This window comes from Puntigrus tetrazona, chromosome 18 (assembly GCF_018831695.1).
Source record: "Puntigrus tetrazona isolate hp1 chromosome 18, ASM1883169v1, whole genome shotgun sequence".
In the NCBI taxonomy this organism is placed as follows: domain Eukaryota; kingdom Metazoa; phylum Chordata; class Actinopteri; order Cypriniformes; family Cyprinidae; genus Puntigrus; species Puntigrus tetrazona.
In genome coordinates this window covers 13,359,519-13,376,662 of record NC_056716.1, presented here as the reverse complement: position 1 = coordinate 13,376,662, position 17,144 = coordinate 13,359,519, and the positions used below count along the sequence as shown (strand labels likewise).

Here is a 17,144-nt window from a genome sequence, read left to right as displayed (position 1 = left end):
ATGTTTTGAGTACACTTGTGCTATATTTTCTGTAAAAGAAATGTTATGCAATTGACATTCATATTTTTGACGAATAAACACTAGTGGTAATTTTTTTTTTTTTTTAAAAAAAGGTCTCTTATGCTCAGCAAGTCTGCATTAACTTGATGAAAAATAGTAATTATTACAATTTAAAATAGCTATATTTGAATGCATTGTACGAATGCAATTTCTTTCTGTGATGGCAAACCTGTATTTTCAGCATAATTACTCATCTTCAGTCGCGCGATATTTTTGACGATTTTCTTCCGAAGAAACATTTATTTTTATTTTTACCGCTTAATATATTTGTGAACACGGTGATACACCATCATTCGAAAGTTTGGGGTAAGACTGATTTTTTAAAAAAAAAAAAAAATCATACTTTTATTCAGTAACCATGATTGCTTGATAAAAATGTGCAGTAAAGACGTTTATGATCATTCAAAACATTTATATTTTAATGAAATGCATCACAGCTTGCACAAAAATGTTAACCAGCAACTCAAGTACATTTTTCAGGATCCTAATAAAGTAAGTGTACATAAAACGATTTTAAGTAAGCCTCATGTAAATGTAAAATACTCAACATAATCCATAAACCTTGAATCTGCATAATCACTGTACCCAAAACATAATTTGGTGTATTAGCTTTAATGATTGCTATGCCAAGCATTTTCATCATCCACCAAAAGGCAACAAGACAACACTAATATACAAACGAAGAAGAAAGTTTATTATAAAGTGTATTAATATCCCTCTGACAGCAACACCAGAGCCCAGACGTTATCATTCAGAAGGCATCAAAGGGACGAAACCTGTACAGTATCAACCTCTTGGCTAAATGCCCTTTAAAGCTGGGCGCTCATGCCAATAGAATGAAAGGAAATCCCTAAATAAGATAAAAATCAACAATTAGTATGCATCCATATGCATTATGCTCATTGCAAACAGCACAGCCTGACGGAAGTGCCATGGTGTTAGAGGAGGTAATGTTTTTAGTGTGCTGATCACAGAATAAGTTCTCACAAAATGTACACCGAAATACTGATCCAGTAAATACACAAAGTCCCACTCTACTAGATCGTTAAGACGGACTATAGCGTACCGGAATAGGATAAAATTATTTGTCCTTCATAAAATCCCACCATATTAACAGTCAATATAAAACTGGTTTTGGTTATGAATTTGGTTTTAAATGCACACTATTGCAAAGAATTATTTGTCTAGTTAGCTCTGACTATCTACGCCATCTAGAAATGTTTTTAAGTCATTGCCTTGGCTACAACGCAGCTTTGTATTAGTGGTTTATTCCAGGGTATCCAATCCAAACGCCTTTGGTTTAACACCTTTTCAGTTCATAGTCGAGAAAAAGTGGTTTAGTCCATCCTGCTTCAGTTTGGAAAAATGGTGATATGGTTATCGTCGGACGCTGCCTGGCCTGGAACTGCGGACAGATATTAGATACGACCATATTAACATGGTTAATTACACTATAAAAACTAAATTGCAAAATTGATGCAATTTATATAATGCTTATATGAAGGTGTAGAATAGATTTTAAGACGGGCGGAAACATTCGGCTCTCTCAGACCATCCAAGATGCAGGTTTCCTCTCATGGATCTTCTGCAGTCAATGGGTGCCGTCAGAAAGAGAGCTGATAAAAACATCACAATAATCCACAAGTACTCCAAACCACTCCAGTCCATCAGTTACCATCTGAAATGTTTCAAACCCTCTATCACTATTATTGCCTTCTCCGATCAAAAAAGTGTCTTTACTGAAACAAGAGAGAAGTTATGCAATGATCAAGCACCGTTTACAGGAGAAAACAGTCCAAAATCGCTTAAAACTATATCCTGTGGATGGACTTTCTCCACTAGATGAATAGGTATGGATTTATAAGTTGGCCAGAGGTAAAAGTTTGAAATTAAAACGCTTTGATGATGGATTTGTTTCACTTCACAAGACGTCAACTGTTGGCGGTGAGGATTATCGTGATGTTTGGACTCTTATTCTGACGGCACCCATTCACCGAGGATCCATTAGCGAGCAAGTGATGCAATGCTCCAAAACGCGTGGTGATAAAGAAACCAATTCTTCTACGTCTTGGACAACCTTATCCTTATCTCATTCATTTAGCGTTTACGAGCAGAAAGTGATTACAACGCTGTTCTTGAGCGAATGATTTGCTGCCCGTTTTATTAAATGTGTGGTAATAAGCATTAAAATGACATAATAAAGGTGTGATACAACAAAACCATTACATAAGTGCGCAGATCAAATGAAAAGGCGTGTTAGTACCCAGGATACGGCGGAGGCGGGCCATCATGCGGTCCATTGATGGCGATGGCCTGTTCATAAGAAGGTAAACCATGAGCGTCTGGGCTGGCGTCGGAGCCTGTGTGAGGAATAGGATGCAGAGAGACCTCCTCCAGTCTCCGGATGATCACAGAGGCGTTGCTTCGGTTGGACCGACGTCTGATGGAACTACATTTAAAAGGAAAAACAGTGCGATCGGTCTCTCCGGCCCCTACAGTGAACGACGTACTCTTAGTAATTTTCATTCACACTTATTGTAAAGCCTTACCGTCGGAAGCCACGGTCTTTATTCCTCCCCTGGCAGAAGTACCAGATCAGGAGGCCAACTATAACAATAAAGACTCCAGCGGAGATGATGCCCACCAGCAATGCTGTGACATCAACCTTCGTTTGGGAATCAGCCTTATCTACGAAACCAGGTGGAAACGGTTATCAAAAATCTGCTAATCAAATAAATGTAAAATAAATGCAGAAATGGTTATTTATGTGCACTAATTCTTTGAAATAATAGACTTGGTACATACACCACTGGCCAAGGTTTTAAATATTTTATTTTGTCAAGTTTTTTTTTCTTAAAAGACCTATATTATGCATTTATTTGTAAAAAAAAAAAAAAAAACCAAAATACAAATCACAACAGTAACATTTCGAAGCAATTTAGGACTGTTTTCAATGTGAATATACCATCTTAAAAGCTAATTTAAGTTAAAAAGCTACATTTTCTGCAGCCATTAGTCCATTTTTGGTTCTTCAGCAATCACTCCCATATACTGAGCCATTAAGGTTTTTATTGACGACAATAATAACAAATAATCTTTGTTTTTAGAAACTGATATTTTTTTTAGGATGAATCTTTGATGAATAGAAAGTACAAAAAAAACGTGTATCTGTCAGCGGGAATCCTGTAGTTACTAATCACACATTATAAACTACGTCCTCCCGCAGTTATACAGTGAAATATTATTATCGATTAAATAAAAGTAATTTTAACGATCTAACATTCAAATGATCTTAATTCAAAGCATTTTATCGGTAGGATTACGCACGAGCATTTTCCTCCCAGACAAACACAATGAAGAAGAGCAGAGCTTTTGTGGACTAGGAACATGGTACGGCGAGGACTCTGGATGAACAGGTTTCTTTTAGCAGGTAAACATTTGACTGAGAAGATGAATAGATTTCAGCGTGTTTCTGTAAATCAGGTGTATGCGTGACAAAAACTCACCATCTGTGTAATGCCTCCAAAAGTCGTTCTGTCAAAGCACAAATTAAACGCGCATTAAAGCAACGTCCGGCATGAAACGAACAAATGGGTGTTTGTTTGTTAGTTAATGCTGGTTTATTAAGACCTGATAACCAGGCGTTGGGAGTGCAGGGAGTGTGTTTCTCCAAACACATTCTGGTATCACTTTTTAATAATCATCCTCATTTGTGCCTCCTAAAAATGAGAGCCGTCTGCCCCGAATCCAACCCATGGGCAAGTACTCGTGACAATGCGGTTTAACTAGGAGCGGTTGTCACGGCGTGTGTAATGAATAACATCATCGGTGGACAATAACAACGGGATTACTCAACTGTAGCAGGGATATTCTCAAAGATTTCCCGAGCCTCCTCGTAACTGCATTTCTCCTCGTAACACTCCCTTTCTAGATTTCCCGGGGTGAAGATCTCAAAGTCGAAGCGATTGAACAACAGGTGGCGTCCTAAAAATGTGTTGGCCTCCTGGTCCACAACAAACACTATACGGCACCAATAAACATGTTAAATGGGACTGAAAATACAGTTTTAGTCAATGATTGAAACACTGAGACGGAGATGACCGGCTGAGCATAACCATAAAAACACAATTAACTGAAGTAATGGATATCATTAGCCTTAATATAAGTCTCACAAACAGCTTATTTTATATAATGATAGGGTTTTAATGTGCTTCTGTTATAAACATTCAAGCGTTGCTCACCTTTACTGTCTTGATCTGTTGGTATCTGGCTTTTCCTCACACACACACAGTGTCCACATAAAGTGAAATGACACAGCAGGAGGACAAATATGAGCATTTCTAGTCAACTGCGGGGGGAAAAGGACAACTCAGAGACAGCCTGAATTCAACAAACACTCACATCGTGTCGTTTCACAAAAGCGCACCGATCCCATTAACAGCTCCCGTCGGTCTTCCCAGCGTCAGTTTTAACTTGAACAAATCAAACTCGATTTTGAGAGGAAAAAGGCCTCGGCTTGAAGTCGAAATCGAAAGAACGCGAAGGAGGCTGTCGAACCACTCACCTTTCAATGTTAGCTTATATTTCCAGAGGTCAGCGTTCAACTTTAATTAATTTCCAGAGAGCACCTGAAGACGTTCATGGTTTGGACGAAATGCCATTCGTTGTGTTACAGGAAACGACAGTTTCTGTTTACAACACACACACACACAAAAAAACTGTTGAATTGGGAAACACCTGCTCAGACCTGAATAATCGATCCGTCTTACCTAGAGCGCGAGGAGCGCGAGAACAAACCCCGGGTTCAACGAAACCTACTACGGCCAGGGACTAGCTCATGAATATTTATGAGGTCACGTGACGTTTGCGTAGAACGCCTACCTGGCTCGCCCGAGGGCACAATGTGAGGACCCCCCCCCCCTTCTTCTTATTATTATTTTGTATTTTTGTAATATAACTGCTTTTTATTGATTGGCAATGTTCACGTTGTGAGCGAATTATAAAGCGTTTTAAATATATGTAACAAAAAAAAAAAACAAAAACGGATTTTAAAAAGCGCATCACCGTCACAGCATTCTCTCGTAACACGTCAGAATATTTCGTTTTGGCTTGGCCATAGTAGGATTCTTAATTTATTCCCACGCGAAACTTCATGATGTTGTCATTTTCAGTTTCAATCAGTTTTGTTTGTAATTGTGATTTTAACTTAGTAAATATGTTTGGTCCACTGTTAAGACATTGTTACATTTTATATAAAAAAGAGGCAAGGGTCGTGGATACATTAACCTTTTAGTTTGCTCACCAGATTTCATATGCAAGGAACAATACAATTATACATACAAATATTTTTTAAAAAGGGGTAGTGTACCCAAAAATAGACATTACTCACCCTCAAGTTGTTATTCTGTTAAAATTTTATTTTTTATCTAGAAAAAGGATACAAATGAAGACAACAGAGACAACATCGTGTTTTTGGTTGCACACATTAATAGACATAAATTTATAGAGGCTGAGTAAATGAATGCGTACTTTTCTTTTCTTTTCGGGTGAATTATCCCTTTTAAATAATTTAAACCACAGCTGGAAGTTACTCTCACGAACCACTAGATGGCACTAAAGACTAGCTGCACACAGATCTTGTGGTTAAAAGCTTTGAACAAATGTTTAAATACATTTTCATAATCGTGTGATAATGATTCAAAGTATTTTATAAAACTAAATGGAAGTAGTAACACATAATATTAAACTGTTTTAATAATAGGGTAATTGATTATTTACTGAAAACTACATTTGACCTTTATTTTAAAGTTTACTCATTCATTTTAATTTGACTGAAATTCTGTTATAGGTTTTATGTAACAAATGTATATATATATATATAAAATGTTTGTTAACGTTTTAGTAATTTTGTTGTTTTTGCAATGATTTTACTTGTTTATTATTTTTCTAATAGTTGATATTAATAGTTGTTCATGCCTGTATGTGTGTGTGCTTATAATAATATTATTTTATAATAATATAATAATTCTAATAAATAAACAAATATTTACAAACCAACACTATACAATATATGTATATTGAGAAAAAGAAAAGACAATTTCCAGTTTTCAGATTTAAGCCGACATCTTAAATTTACTTTAAAATGTAAAGATTGTAAACCCTTCGAGAAGCACAGACTGCGATTAAGGGTCGGTTCCGAGCCAAACAATTCCCAAAAGCATTGTTAAATGTACAGAAGCACGTGTCTGCAGCTATAATAAACATGAACCAGAACCATATGTGTGTTCAGTGAGACTCTCACTGCATGACCACGCAGCTGATAAGATGATTCGCTCCATGGAGACCGCAAATATAAATACATTTTTATAGATATCGTGAGCATGTCAAACCTCATGAGTCTATAACCTGATGCTTTCTGGCCTCTGCCTCACCCAGGAGATCTCCAGCCAGGGGAAGTCCCTGGTTTAACAGCGGTGATGTATCTGTGCTCCTCCTGGAGGCCGGGGCTAATTGAACAGTAATAGGCTGCTCTGTTTCAGCGGGGGTCTGGACTCTGTTGCACAGGCATATGGCAGGCTCTTTTAACATTCAGTCCGAAATATAGTATTTTTTTTTTTTTAGCTAACTAGTATGTATTCCATTAAGAACTAGCACTTAGCTGCTAGTTTTTATTCTTTAGCCTCTAGTATTTAAATTTTTTATTAGATACTAGTTCATATTTATTCGATATTGAAGAAGCGCATGGAGCTGTTTTACTGTTAATAGTAACATATTTCACACGTTTACTATTTAATTCTATGTATATCATTCAGATATCAACAAAGACACGTCCATTAGATACTAGTATTACTTTTCATTAAATGCTAGTTATTCATTAGGTACAAGTACTTATTTATTAGTAAAAAAAATTATTTAATATATATATATATATATATATATATATATATATATATATATATATATATATATATATATATTAGTAAAAAATAAATGTAATGGATTATATATATATATATATATATATATATATATATATATATATATATATATATATATATATATATATATATATATATATATATATATATAATCTAATAATTATATATAATCCATTAAATATTTTTACTAATAAATAAATATATATGTACTTTAATATGTAAGAGAATCGATTAGTTCCCGAACTGATCTCCTGATTCTTTCGTACTAATTCAAGCACAGAACCTAGAGGATATTGCATATAAGTGAATGAACGAATCACATCCAGAGACGACTCTTTCTTCCCCAGTCGCATGAAAGATTTGTTCAATACGAACGAATCGCTCAAGAATCACTATTTGAAAGCTTAACGAAGTAATTTGATTTTCTCAGCAGCGTCTCCAGAACATGGCTCCCGCAGCAACACTGCAGCAAAGATAATAGCTCCGCCTTCTTTCTTTGCTCAAACGTTTGAACAGTGTTCAATGAAAATGAACACGTGAGGTGGAAAAGCGAGTGCTTGTTTAAATGAAGGAGTGTGGGCAAGTCTTTGGTTTTGAGACTTTGGTCTTTTCAGTTTTAAGGATCTTATACGTGCTCAATACAGCTTGTGATCCTCCAAAGAGAAAGGCACACTTGAAATCCCATCATACATGGGTTAAAACAGCATGCCGGACGCGGCCCTCTGCGCTAAACTGAGGCGGTTAGCGTCTGTCCGGTTCGAGCCTGGCAGTGAGCTGATATAAGAGTCACATTCCTGTCTTTATCTGCTGTGTAAGACCAGACGACGTTGAGGATCTTAAACATGCGCTCTGCTCTGGATGAATAATGACGGATAACTGGGGTCTGCTGCTGGAAATGCGATAATTTCTCTACAATGGGAAATACCAACTGCTATGTAACTGGATTCGTGTTTTATAACGTCGGAAACGCGCCAAGTTTACAAACGAGCGCAGAGGAAAAGATTTATTCTGTTTATTTTACCCCGAAATTAAGATATAGTCTTTCATCAGCTTTGGCAGAGCGTTTTAAGCTCAGCAGAAAATCACCCAACTGTTACTCAACCGCATGCACGCCTTTCACTGAAAGCATATTTTAAGGAAATATAGCACGAGCAAAGAGTTTTTTTTTTATCATTTTTGATCAGATATGGATGCAGAAACTAACTAACACTAATGTGGACACATTAATGTTTTTTATATTTGTGAAATATAAAATATGACCATGCCCCCAAACCCACTCCATGAATATTATTATTTATTAAATGTTTATTTATTTTTTAGAATACTTTTAATAATTATGGTTTTATTCAAAAGTTAGATGTTTCAGTCTTCATTTCAACCTATGGGCTAACAATGAAATCATCAATATATCAGTTAAAACATGGGCAAATAAATATGCATATGTTCATGTAGACCTACCTGTATATAGAATCAATTTAGCTTTCAGATTTTTTTTTCTCGGTTACTCAGTAATTTAAACAAATTGCTAAAATACAATTTTAATAAAATTTTAATTTATTATAATTTTTTTTTTTTGTAATGACAGTTGTGCACGTCTACACCTGCGTGAACTTAAGTAGAACAGACATCTATTTGCAATGAAATTCATATTTAAGCACGTCTTAAGTGCTTTGCGGGGCCACCGCATTACCAGAAAGATAAGAAACATTAGCTACGACTTCTCTCGGAGCAGAAATATGATTCACCGTGTATAAGATCATGATAAAACAGGGTCATGAAATCGGACACGGTGGAGAAAGGAGACGTAACTGGTAAATCTCACACAACACATCACTCGGGCATGAACCGTTAACCTGGGATAGTGAGAGAGGAAGGAAGGAGGAAAGACTTGCATTTCACCGAAACATTTCTCACACAGTTTATCTGCACTTTAAAGTGTTCAGCGTCAAAATCAAGTGTGCTGAAAATGTGTTGAAGTCGACTTTCAGGACCATCTCTAAATAATCGACGTAACATCCTCACTTCCCAAAGTTCATCTTTCTTCCTGCTAAACAAAGACACGTTGCAGTTAATTATAGCGATTATAGGAAATTCTCTTCGGTCTTTGACACTATACCAAGTATACTATTTTTATATATAATTATTAGTTAAAAGGTCTCTTTTATATAGTATGAATGCAATCCGAACATCCGATCACGGTCATATGATAAACCAGCATCAGATGCATTCATTCATTGCTTATAACATTATAAACAAGTAGAATATTGCAGCATAAATTACAAGGCGCCTATTCCTCTAATTTAATGTAGTCCTATATTATGTAATATTATAGTTTTGTTGTGCTATGGCACGGGATTAATATAATTTTGCTTATTTCTTATTGCATCAATCTTGCTTACGCGAAATAAAGTTCCCACTTTATATTAAGCGGCTTTTACTACAACGCACTTGCAATTGCATAGATATTTTAAAATACAAGTACAATGCTAAAACATGCATACACTCAATAAGTGCATTGTACTAAATGATTAATGTAAAAGTACATATTTAATGTAAAGCGGGACCAAAACAAAACTCTTATCCTGTGTCTTCATGGGATGTCTACTGGAATCGGTTGTAAGTCACCCAGGTGCGTTTGAACACGCTGCTTTGTTCACAGTAATATTTGCACAAACTATATGCGGTTTCGGCAGTTAGTGAGTTTCCAAAAATACTAATGTGGCTGTATTTTATTTACATTACTCATACTCAAAGTTAAATGTAAAATCACAAGGCTTGTTGGAGAGGTGCTTCTACTTCATGTGACCGGACTTAAAAGGCTTTTAATCAAATCGAGTTAATATTCATTCAGTCAGTCACTGTAAGAGAGGTAAAGCGCCAGTGGACTCTGAGGTTATGACCCCCTGACTGCCCGTTACCCTTTTAGAAGCACTGAGAGCGAAGCAGAAACATGGTCTTCACGGGTGTTTTATTGGACGAGTGTAAAAACAGAAGCAGCCGTGTCAGGCAGTGGGAGAGAGCGTCTGAAGGCTGCTCTTCACGGTAGCCAGATTCTGTTTCCAGGAGCACAGTGTGTCATACAGCTGCTGCCACTGCTGCTTGCCAAAGGTGCGGTGTGTGCTGTGGCTACAGGAAGTGAGAGACAAGCCAAGCACGTCAGTATGGGGAGATGTGCAAACACGACCCTACCACCGCCGCCACCGTCTTATTGCACTGGTGGGTTTCAATCGCTCTCAAATCGAAAATAGGTAATGACTTACCTCACCACGACCTTCCGTTGTGTCTGGTCGATCTTGCAATAGACCATTTTGGTCCGAACAGCTAGAAAGTCACACGAAAAGATTTTTTTTAAAGATTATACTTTATTGCCCCAACAGGCACATACAGACACGTTTGAAATAAAAAGAATTTAAATGGAGCCGCACCGTCAATGACGAAGGCCTCCACGTCTTCAGCACCGATCTGTAGCTCCTGCTGCATGGTGTCAAACAAGATCTCCTTCATCTCCACCGCCATGCCCATGAACGTCAACAGCCTCATTTTTGCCATGTTCTGCTCATGAGACAAACCTGAAAACACAACAGGAAGCGTTCGGCATTTAATTCGACCCTCGAAGTCGCAATGATGCTGCAGTGTCCCCATAAACCACACGCAAGCTGCTTTGATTAAAAGCGTCTGCTTAAACGACTAAATGCAAACGTAAATTTCAACTGAATCATTCACGAAGCTTCTGAAGTTGTTCGATCAGCGTTACGCTCTAAGACGTTATTGGTTGTAGCTGAAGAAGACGACGCTGACAGACTACAAACATTCACCATTTCACCCTCTCAACAGAAACTCTGTTTACGTTAATTATAAAATCATGACACGAGAAGCTCGTCGAGCCGTTGCCGCTAGGGTTCAGAGGGAGGCGCACACAGTTAGATCAACACTTCATCAGGACCGCCGGTCAATGGCAGGGAGGATCCCGCTCTAATTAGCGCTGCCTTTTAAAAGAACCAAAACTGCTGAGACTCAAATTCCAGCGAGCCAGCGACGGCACAGATAACAGACGCGTGTGTGAGTCTGTGCTCAACACTTCGGTGCATTTAAAAACAAATAAAAAGTGAGCAGCAAGACATTTTGATAAATGTTGTTTTAAAAAGAAAGCAGCACTCGTAAAGGCTAAAACTTTTACTAGTTATACGAGATCAACCACAGATAAAAATAAGTGCTTTTATACAAAATAACAAAAAACATACTTTTTCCCCCTGAAAATTATAAAAATGATACTTTTATATTGCAATATTTTCACATTAAAATGTACAAACAACATACCGACACCATATTTCTAATATTTGTTAGCATCTGTTTTTAAAGAGTGGAGGCTGATACCAATATCACGGCTGTCTCTGTATATTAGTTTTTATCCTACTAATATTTAACCCCTGACTACAGCAACATTACGGTATAATTGAGAGTATCAATTTTAACAATTCAAAATAACGATCTTCACGCAAACCAATAGACGTGGATCTGACAAGCATCATATTTTCTCTGAACACGTGTCCGTATTGAAACAAATCCCATTTGATGCTATCATAAAGACATTCTGGGACTGAACAAATGCACTTCTTAATTATGTTCTGCAGGTTTTATGGACCGATTAGAGGTTTCGATTCAAACGTTGACCACTGAAGTACAAAACAGCAACTTCAAAACCTACATAAAGTTCTTGATAGTATTTTAAGGCATTAAAGCTAAAGGGTTACTCCATCCTCAATCACTTACCCCTATTTATTTCACTAAATAACATTACGGTTGTAGCACTGATGGAGTATTCAGACGATGTCTTTCATACTTTTTTGAACCTTGACAATGTTTATAACAGCCAATAGGACAGTCACAAGCTTCCCGATCTTCATATAAAATAACTTAAATTACGTTCTGAAGATTTTTACTGTTTTTTCAGACTGCACTCACCGAGAGACTCAATGAAGTCTTTGTTGCTCTGGTAAAACTTCACATAAGCAGCAAGCTTTGCACTGACGAAGATAGTCAGGAGCTGGAACGAGAAAGAGGCGTTTTGTACAGAAAATGTCTTGAAAACGACTTAAAGCGTGCATTCGTTTAAAAAATATATTTTCTTACATCGTGGATGAGCTCTCCCTCCAGGAAGCGCACTGGTTTCAAGGCCAGGAGATGGTCGAACAGATAGGTGTTTGGGTCGTTCAGGGCACGGACGATGCACCTGGAGAGCAGGGCGTAGGTGTGAACCACTAACAAACAAAACCAGAACAAAACGGAGTCCCGACAAACATACCTGTGCGCATCCACTCGGGCTTGTGAAGCATTGTCCTCGGTGTAACTGCCCAGCAACTCCACCATCACTTTAGCTGCAGCTTCACTGAAGAGCGCAAGAGCGTAAAGTCAAGTGAACAAAAACCAGCACGCAGCTGACCTGAAACCAAACGGGCAGTCACCTCTTTTTGCAGTCGACCAGCGCTTCATACACCAGACGGAGCAGAGTGTGTTTCTTCTCTGTATTCAGGTTCCAGTCTGTGATCCACTTGCGCACCTGAACAGAACACAAAAACACGGATCAACGCTAATTACGAAGCCAAACTAATTGCAGCTAACGTTGGGTATACCGGTTAATATCACAAAATACATTTTCGGATCATAAGCATGGATGGGGCGGAGACTTCTATGCATCGGTTGTTGATTGGCCGTTCAGATGTGGGCGTGGCATTTAAAAGGCAGATAAAACGTGCCGGAATTTAACATTGAGATTGATTTGAAAAAATAACTAACGCAACATATGCAGAAATAAACGGTTTTAAATGTGATATATAACATGCATTTGCAAAAACTAAAAATGTTCAGGAAATAAAATAGTCTAAAAAACCTAACAAACAAGGCTTTATTGATGGTGATCGAATGGAGAAAGAAGGCTTAATCTCACACTCTGTGTTTATTATGACATGAAATATCAGCTGGACATAAAGACCCAAGACTGCCTTTTAAAAGCAGGAAAGAAAATAGTATTTTTTTTGGACATGGCGTCCATACCTGGTCCAGGTCTGTAGGTATGAACGCAATGGCATTGCAGGTGGCGGCCACTTTAATCAGACTGCAGTACACAGTGTACCTCACCGGCGTGTTCTCATCCATACCATGGAACAGATTGCTCAAGCTGAAAACAAAGAGCTTAATTAAAATCGGTTCAATTAAAGATCAATTAAAACGACACGGCGAAAGCACTCACAGCTGCATCCTGAGCGAGGGCCGCTCGCCCTCACGAAACTTCACCAGCTTCTCACACAGACTCTCGATGAGGGCCTCCTGCTTCTCCGTCTCCAGAATCAGCAACAGGGACACGATGCTGTTCATCACGCTCTCCACGTCTGCAGGGGAACACAAGATCTCCTGAAAACGCTCTCGCAGCTCTTTGCACGCGAAGAAGCTGCAACCTCAGCTGTCATACCTTTGTCGTCATCTCTGAGGCAGACGTCAGAGGCCTCAATGATCTGCGCCAGATCGACGTGCAGACCTCCTTCCGAGTTCTCTTCAGAGATCTCAGCTCCTTTAGATTTCAGATAGGCCCGGAGCTCTGACGCCTACAGAAGAATAAATACAAAAATGAAGTAACAAAACCGTAATCCCATTATGGTGTCTTCCCAAAAAAGCGTCCACAGGTTACAATGTGTGTAATATTTGTAATATGTCTGTTGTCAATAACCAAAGCCGATACTTGATTATTGATTCGTAATATTCTGGTGACATTTCTACCGCGATGTAAGCAAATAGCACACCCCAAAAAACGTGTTAAATAATGCATATGTACAAACATAAACGGCCAAACGGTTATCGCTGTATCAATGCGTTGTATTGAGACCAGCTAAGTGCTAACAGATGTTAGCATCTACGAACATGTTTCCGCAAAAACGCTTTTACTTTGCCGGACTATGCGCGTAACGAGGCTAAAACGCTTATAAACTATTTAATCATACCTGATCCTCCTCCGTTATATCAATAAATGCCGGGACACTCATATTATTAAATATTTTAAGAGCACAGATGAGAATCCACGCTCGCAGCCCAGGATCACAGGCCGGAAGAGAATTTGTAAATTTGCCGGTGACGCTGACGTACTTCCGGGTCACAGGCTTAAAGGGACCGCAACTTTTCTTTTCAGTGGAGCGCGTTAGTCAGTTTGATATAATTAATGCAGGTAAACATATAAAATAGCTTAGCGGCTCTGCTTCAGAAAACAGAGCTATTACTATATTGTCCTTGCAGTACAGAATGCAGCTCTGAATATATTTGTCCAGTGTTCACCCAAATCTTTTAAAATCACATGTCAGTGGGGAAAAAGCACTAAAGGCTCTTCATGCAGTGCAAGTTTTTAGTGATCTTAGTTTAATAACTGATAATAAATAATAACTGATTTTTAGTTATTATGCAATAGTTTTAAAAATACATTTCCACACCGAATTCTTGTTACCGTAACACACACACACACACACACACACACACACACACACACACACACACACACACACACACACACACACTTTTTTACTGTAATTTTCTCATTTACTTGGGGACACACACTCCAGGACACAATATTTTATAAAAAAATCACTAGCGAATGCAGTTTCCAGGTGCATTTAGTATCCTGTTATGAAATGAAATATGAGTAGGACACTTCACTTTTTGTGAGACTCAGCAGGCGAGGAAATGCTATGACTATGATTATGATAAACTTTTCGATGCCACAGGCCCCTAAATATAACCTTCTTCCCATTTTACCGTTTAATAAGAAGCCATATTACTTATTTACTTTGCTTAATTTGGTTTGAAACATTTCCAAAGACCCTCTAGCAGTTGTGTCTCCCTGTTCGACCATTTCTGCCGTAATATATAACATACGTTCAGCAGTGTGTGCTACATTCTTCTGAAAAAACCTCTGTGAAGGAATATATCAACTTCACTGAGTGAGTGAGTCGAACTTGAGAACTGAATTAGTTAATGACTTAGCAAATCAATCAGTTTTTTAAAGCAGATTCTTTTTAATTACTCGGTTGATCTTGATGAACACATCAGATTCGTATCAGCGATTCAGCTGACCGATTCAATGATCTGTTTGCAGCTGTTGCTGGGTTAACCAATCACTGCATGGGGGAGAGTGAGCAATGATGAATAATTACTGCTAATAATAATGACTAATATTTGCATCAAGACTAGGGAGGTACACATAAAGCACACGGTAGACCTGGGCCACTTGTATGCTTTTCTGTGTGTGGGTTTTAGATTTTATGTTTACAGTGTTGCACACCTTGTCCTGATACGGACACTTACACTTATACTGCCATATCAGCATCGCACAAAATCCATTTTCAGTAAAAGACGCTATTGTTTAAGTGCTGTTTGCCATAAAGTGAACAGTATTCGGCTGGTCTTGTGATCATAAGGTGTTGTAAATAAATATGTATTTATATATATATATATATATATATATATATATATATATATATATATATATATATATATATATATATATATGTATTTTATAAGGTTACTGAAGTCAGTGTATTTTTATCTCTTGTCAGTGAACATGATTTTAAAGCTAAACTGTAAAAATGTTTTTATAAGGCCTTTGGGTAAAATATGTTTTATATATAAGGCCTTTGGGTAAAATTAAACATTTGATTTTGAGTATCTCATTAATAACATTTTCTACATTACATAAAAATACCTGTTATAGTTATATAAGAATATCACATATTTATTATATATTTACATTTTCCTTTTCATCCACTTAATTTCACTTATTTATCTAGTGTAAAACATACTGAATTCAGTCATGCATTTTTAACCTTCAGGCGCACGGCATTTTTTTGCAGCGCAGACGGGACTCAACCGAAGTGAAAGGTATGCAAAAAACTCTTTCAACAGGTCATTCTCGGTTGAAAGTTTATGAGTCGCATAAGTCACTAGGCCCTAAATAAGGTCTATCTCGGTGTCTGAGTAATTCTTCCAGCATCCGGTTATCAATCTTACAATTAGAAGATTAAAGCCGAGCTGACCTTGGACACATAAAACAACAAGGGTGATGGTCTTCTGAAAGTTAGATGATAGTATTACGTTTCGAGCGCCAGTATGGGACCACCTTGACAGTTCCTTGTGTTCCTAGCCGAGGATTTATGCATCCCTTAGGTCAAGGCAATTGCGTTTTTCCAATCCTTGGATGTTTTTTCCATGCTGTGTAGGTTTCCTTATTGAGAAGATCTTATAAAAGCTAAACCTATGAATATTAAATATTATATATGAATGAATATACAAGCATCTAACCGGAGATACTGAGCTATAACATCATGCATGAAATAACGGAAAAAGCACACGTTTCTCAAAGAGTTTGAATCGTGTGCACCCTAACAGTGTTAGGGGCTTTTCAGAGTTATTCACTAATGTTTCTGAAATCGTTTAAAAGTTTCAATTTGATGATGTTTGGTCTGTGTGGTTTGCATTGAGTCACAGGGAGCGGTCTGAGATACATGTGTGACCTCCTCGCAATGCCAGAGGGAATGTGGGAGCATTCACAGATAGAGGAAATAGCAGAGATGGACCAATGATCGCTGTAGTTTTAAAACTACTAAACACTTTTATTGCATTTTCAGTTTGATGTAGCTCTTCTGTTGTATGTCCCAAGCCAAAACGGATGGAAAAATCAATATATGCATGTTTTTTTTATGCAAAACTTGGTGGTATGAACAGCTTGCCACTGAGCAGCTAAACCCTCTTTACCCCTAAAGGGTGCATATTAGTACTTTAGAGTGCCCTTAATATGAACTCGTTTACACTTTATTTTACAGTATGTGTTCTTACGGTGTTTTAAATAGTACCTACATGGGTTAAGGTTAGGCTAAAGGAACATTTTCTTTGGAAAACAGCATTTAAAATTTTTAGCCTCTGCATTTTTTCCTTGCGCCTGCTGCAGCCGGTTACTTTTCATTTTCTGTCGGTGTTAGCACATGATGTGACTACAAAAGAGTCACGTTTTAAATAGGAAAAATATACACTGACATAAACGCTAGCCAAGTATTTGAATAACGAGCAGCGAGCTCATTGGCTGCCGATACGAAAAGAACCAATCAGCTGCGC

General features: G+C 37.7%; 2 protein-coding genes across 2 annotated transcripts; both read right to left on the bottom strand.

Annotated features, from left to right (window-relative positions):
- Window positions 1-455: 455 nt before the first annotated feature.
- prrg4 (proline rich Gla (G-carboxyglutamic acid) 4 (transmembrane)) lies at window positions 456-4,961 on the bottom strand. The gene is made up of 8 exons (XM_043216487.1): window positions 4,830-4,961; window positions 4,625-4,748; window positions 4,302-4,408; window positions 3,917-4,080; window positions 3,567-3,594; window positions 2,610-2,748; window positions 2,324-2,509; window positions 456-1,465 (listed from the first exon to the last, which is right to left on the bottom strand). Exons 3-8 carry the CDS (start codon window positions 4,396-4,398, stop codon window positions 1,438-1,440), a joined length of 642 nt encoding a protein of 213 aa, XP_043072422.1. The 5' UTR covers window positions 4,399-4,408; window positions 4,625-4,748; window positions 4,830-4,961; the 3' UTR covers window positions 456-1,437.
- Window positions 4,962-9,949: 4,988 nt separating this feature from the next.
- Window positions 9,950-14,116, bottom strand: eif3m (eukaryotic translation initiation factor 3, subunit M). Its single transcript, XM_043216713.1, has 11 exons — window positions 13,991-14,116; window positions 13,465-13,597; window positions 13,246-13,384; window positions 13,050-13,173; window positions 12,461-12,555; window positions 12,301-12,384; window positions 12,129-12,228; window positions 11,961-12,042; window positions 10,424-10,567; window positions 10,259-10,319; window positions 9,950-10,124 (listed from the first exon to the last, which is right to left on the bottom strand). The coding sequence occupies exons 1-11, from the start codon at window positions 14,030-14,032 to the stop codon at window positions 10,001-10,003; spliced, it is 1,128 nt and encodes a 375-aa protein (XP_043072648.1). The 5' UTR covers window positions 14,033-14,116; the 3' UTR covers window positions 9,950-10,000.
- Between the last annotated feature and the right edge of the window lie 3,028 nt (window positions 14,117-17,144).

Bases quoted from the DNA above. Each gene is read 5' to 3' on its own strand.
- prrg4 (XM_043216487.1), bottom strand. From the start codon at position 4,398: ATGCTCATATTTGTCCTCCTGCTGTGTCATTTCACTTTATGTGGACAC. The intron at 4,081-4,301 runs GTGAGCAACGCT...GGTGCCGTATAG, and splicing joins AACAGATCAAGACAGTAAAG to TGTTTGTTGTGGACCAGGAG. The intron at 2,510-2,609 runs GTAAGGCTTTAC...TTTTAAATGTAG, and splicing joins AAAGACCGTGGCTTCCGACG to TTCCATCAGACGTCGGTCCA.
- eif3m (XM_043216713.1), bottom strand. From the start codon at position 14,032: ATGAGTGTCCCGGCATTTATTGATATAACGGAGGAGGATCAG. The intron at 12,043-12,128 runs GTAAGAAAATAT...TTCTCGTTCCAG, and splicing joins AGGGAGAGCTCATCCACGAT to CTCCTGACTATCTTCGTCAG. The intron at 10,125-10,258 runs GTAAGTCATTAC...CACTTCCTGTAG, and splicing joins CAACGGAAGGTCGTGGTGAG to CCACAGCACACACCGCACCT.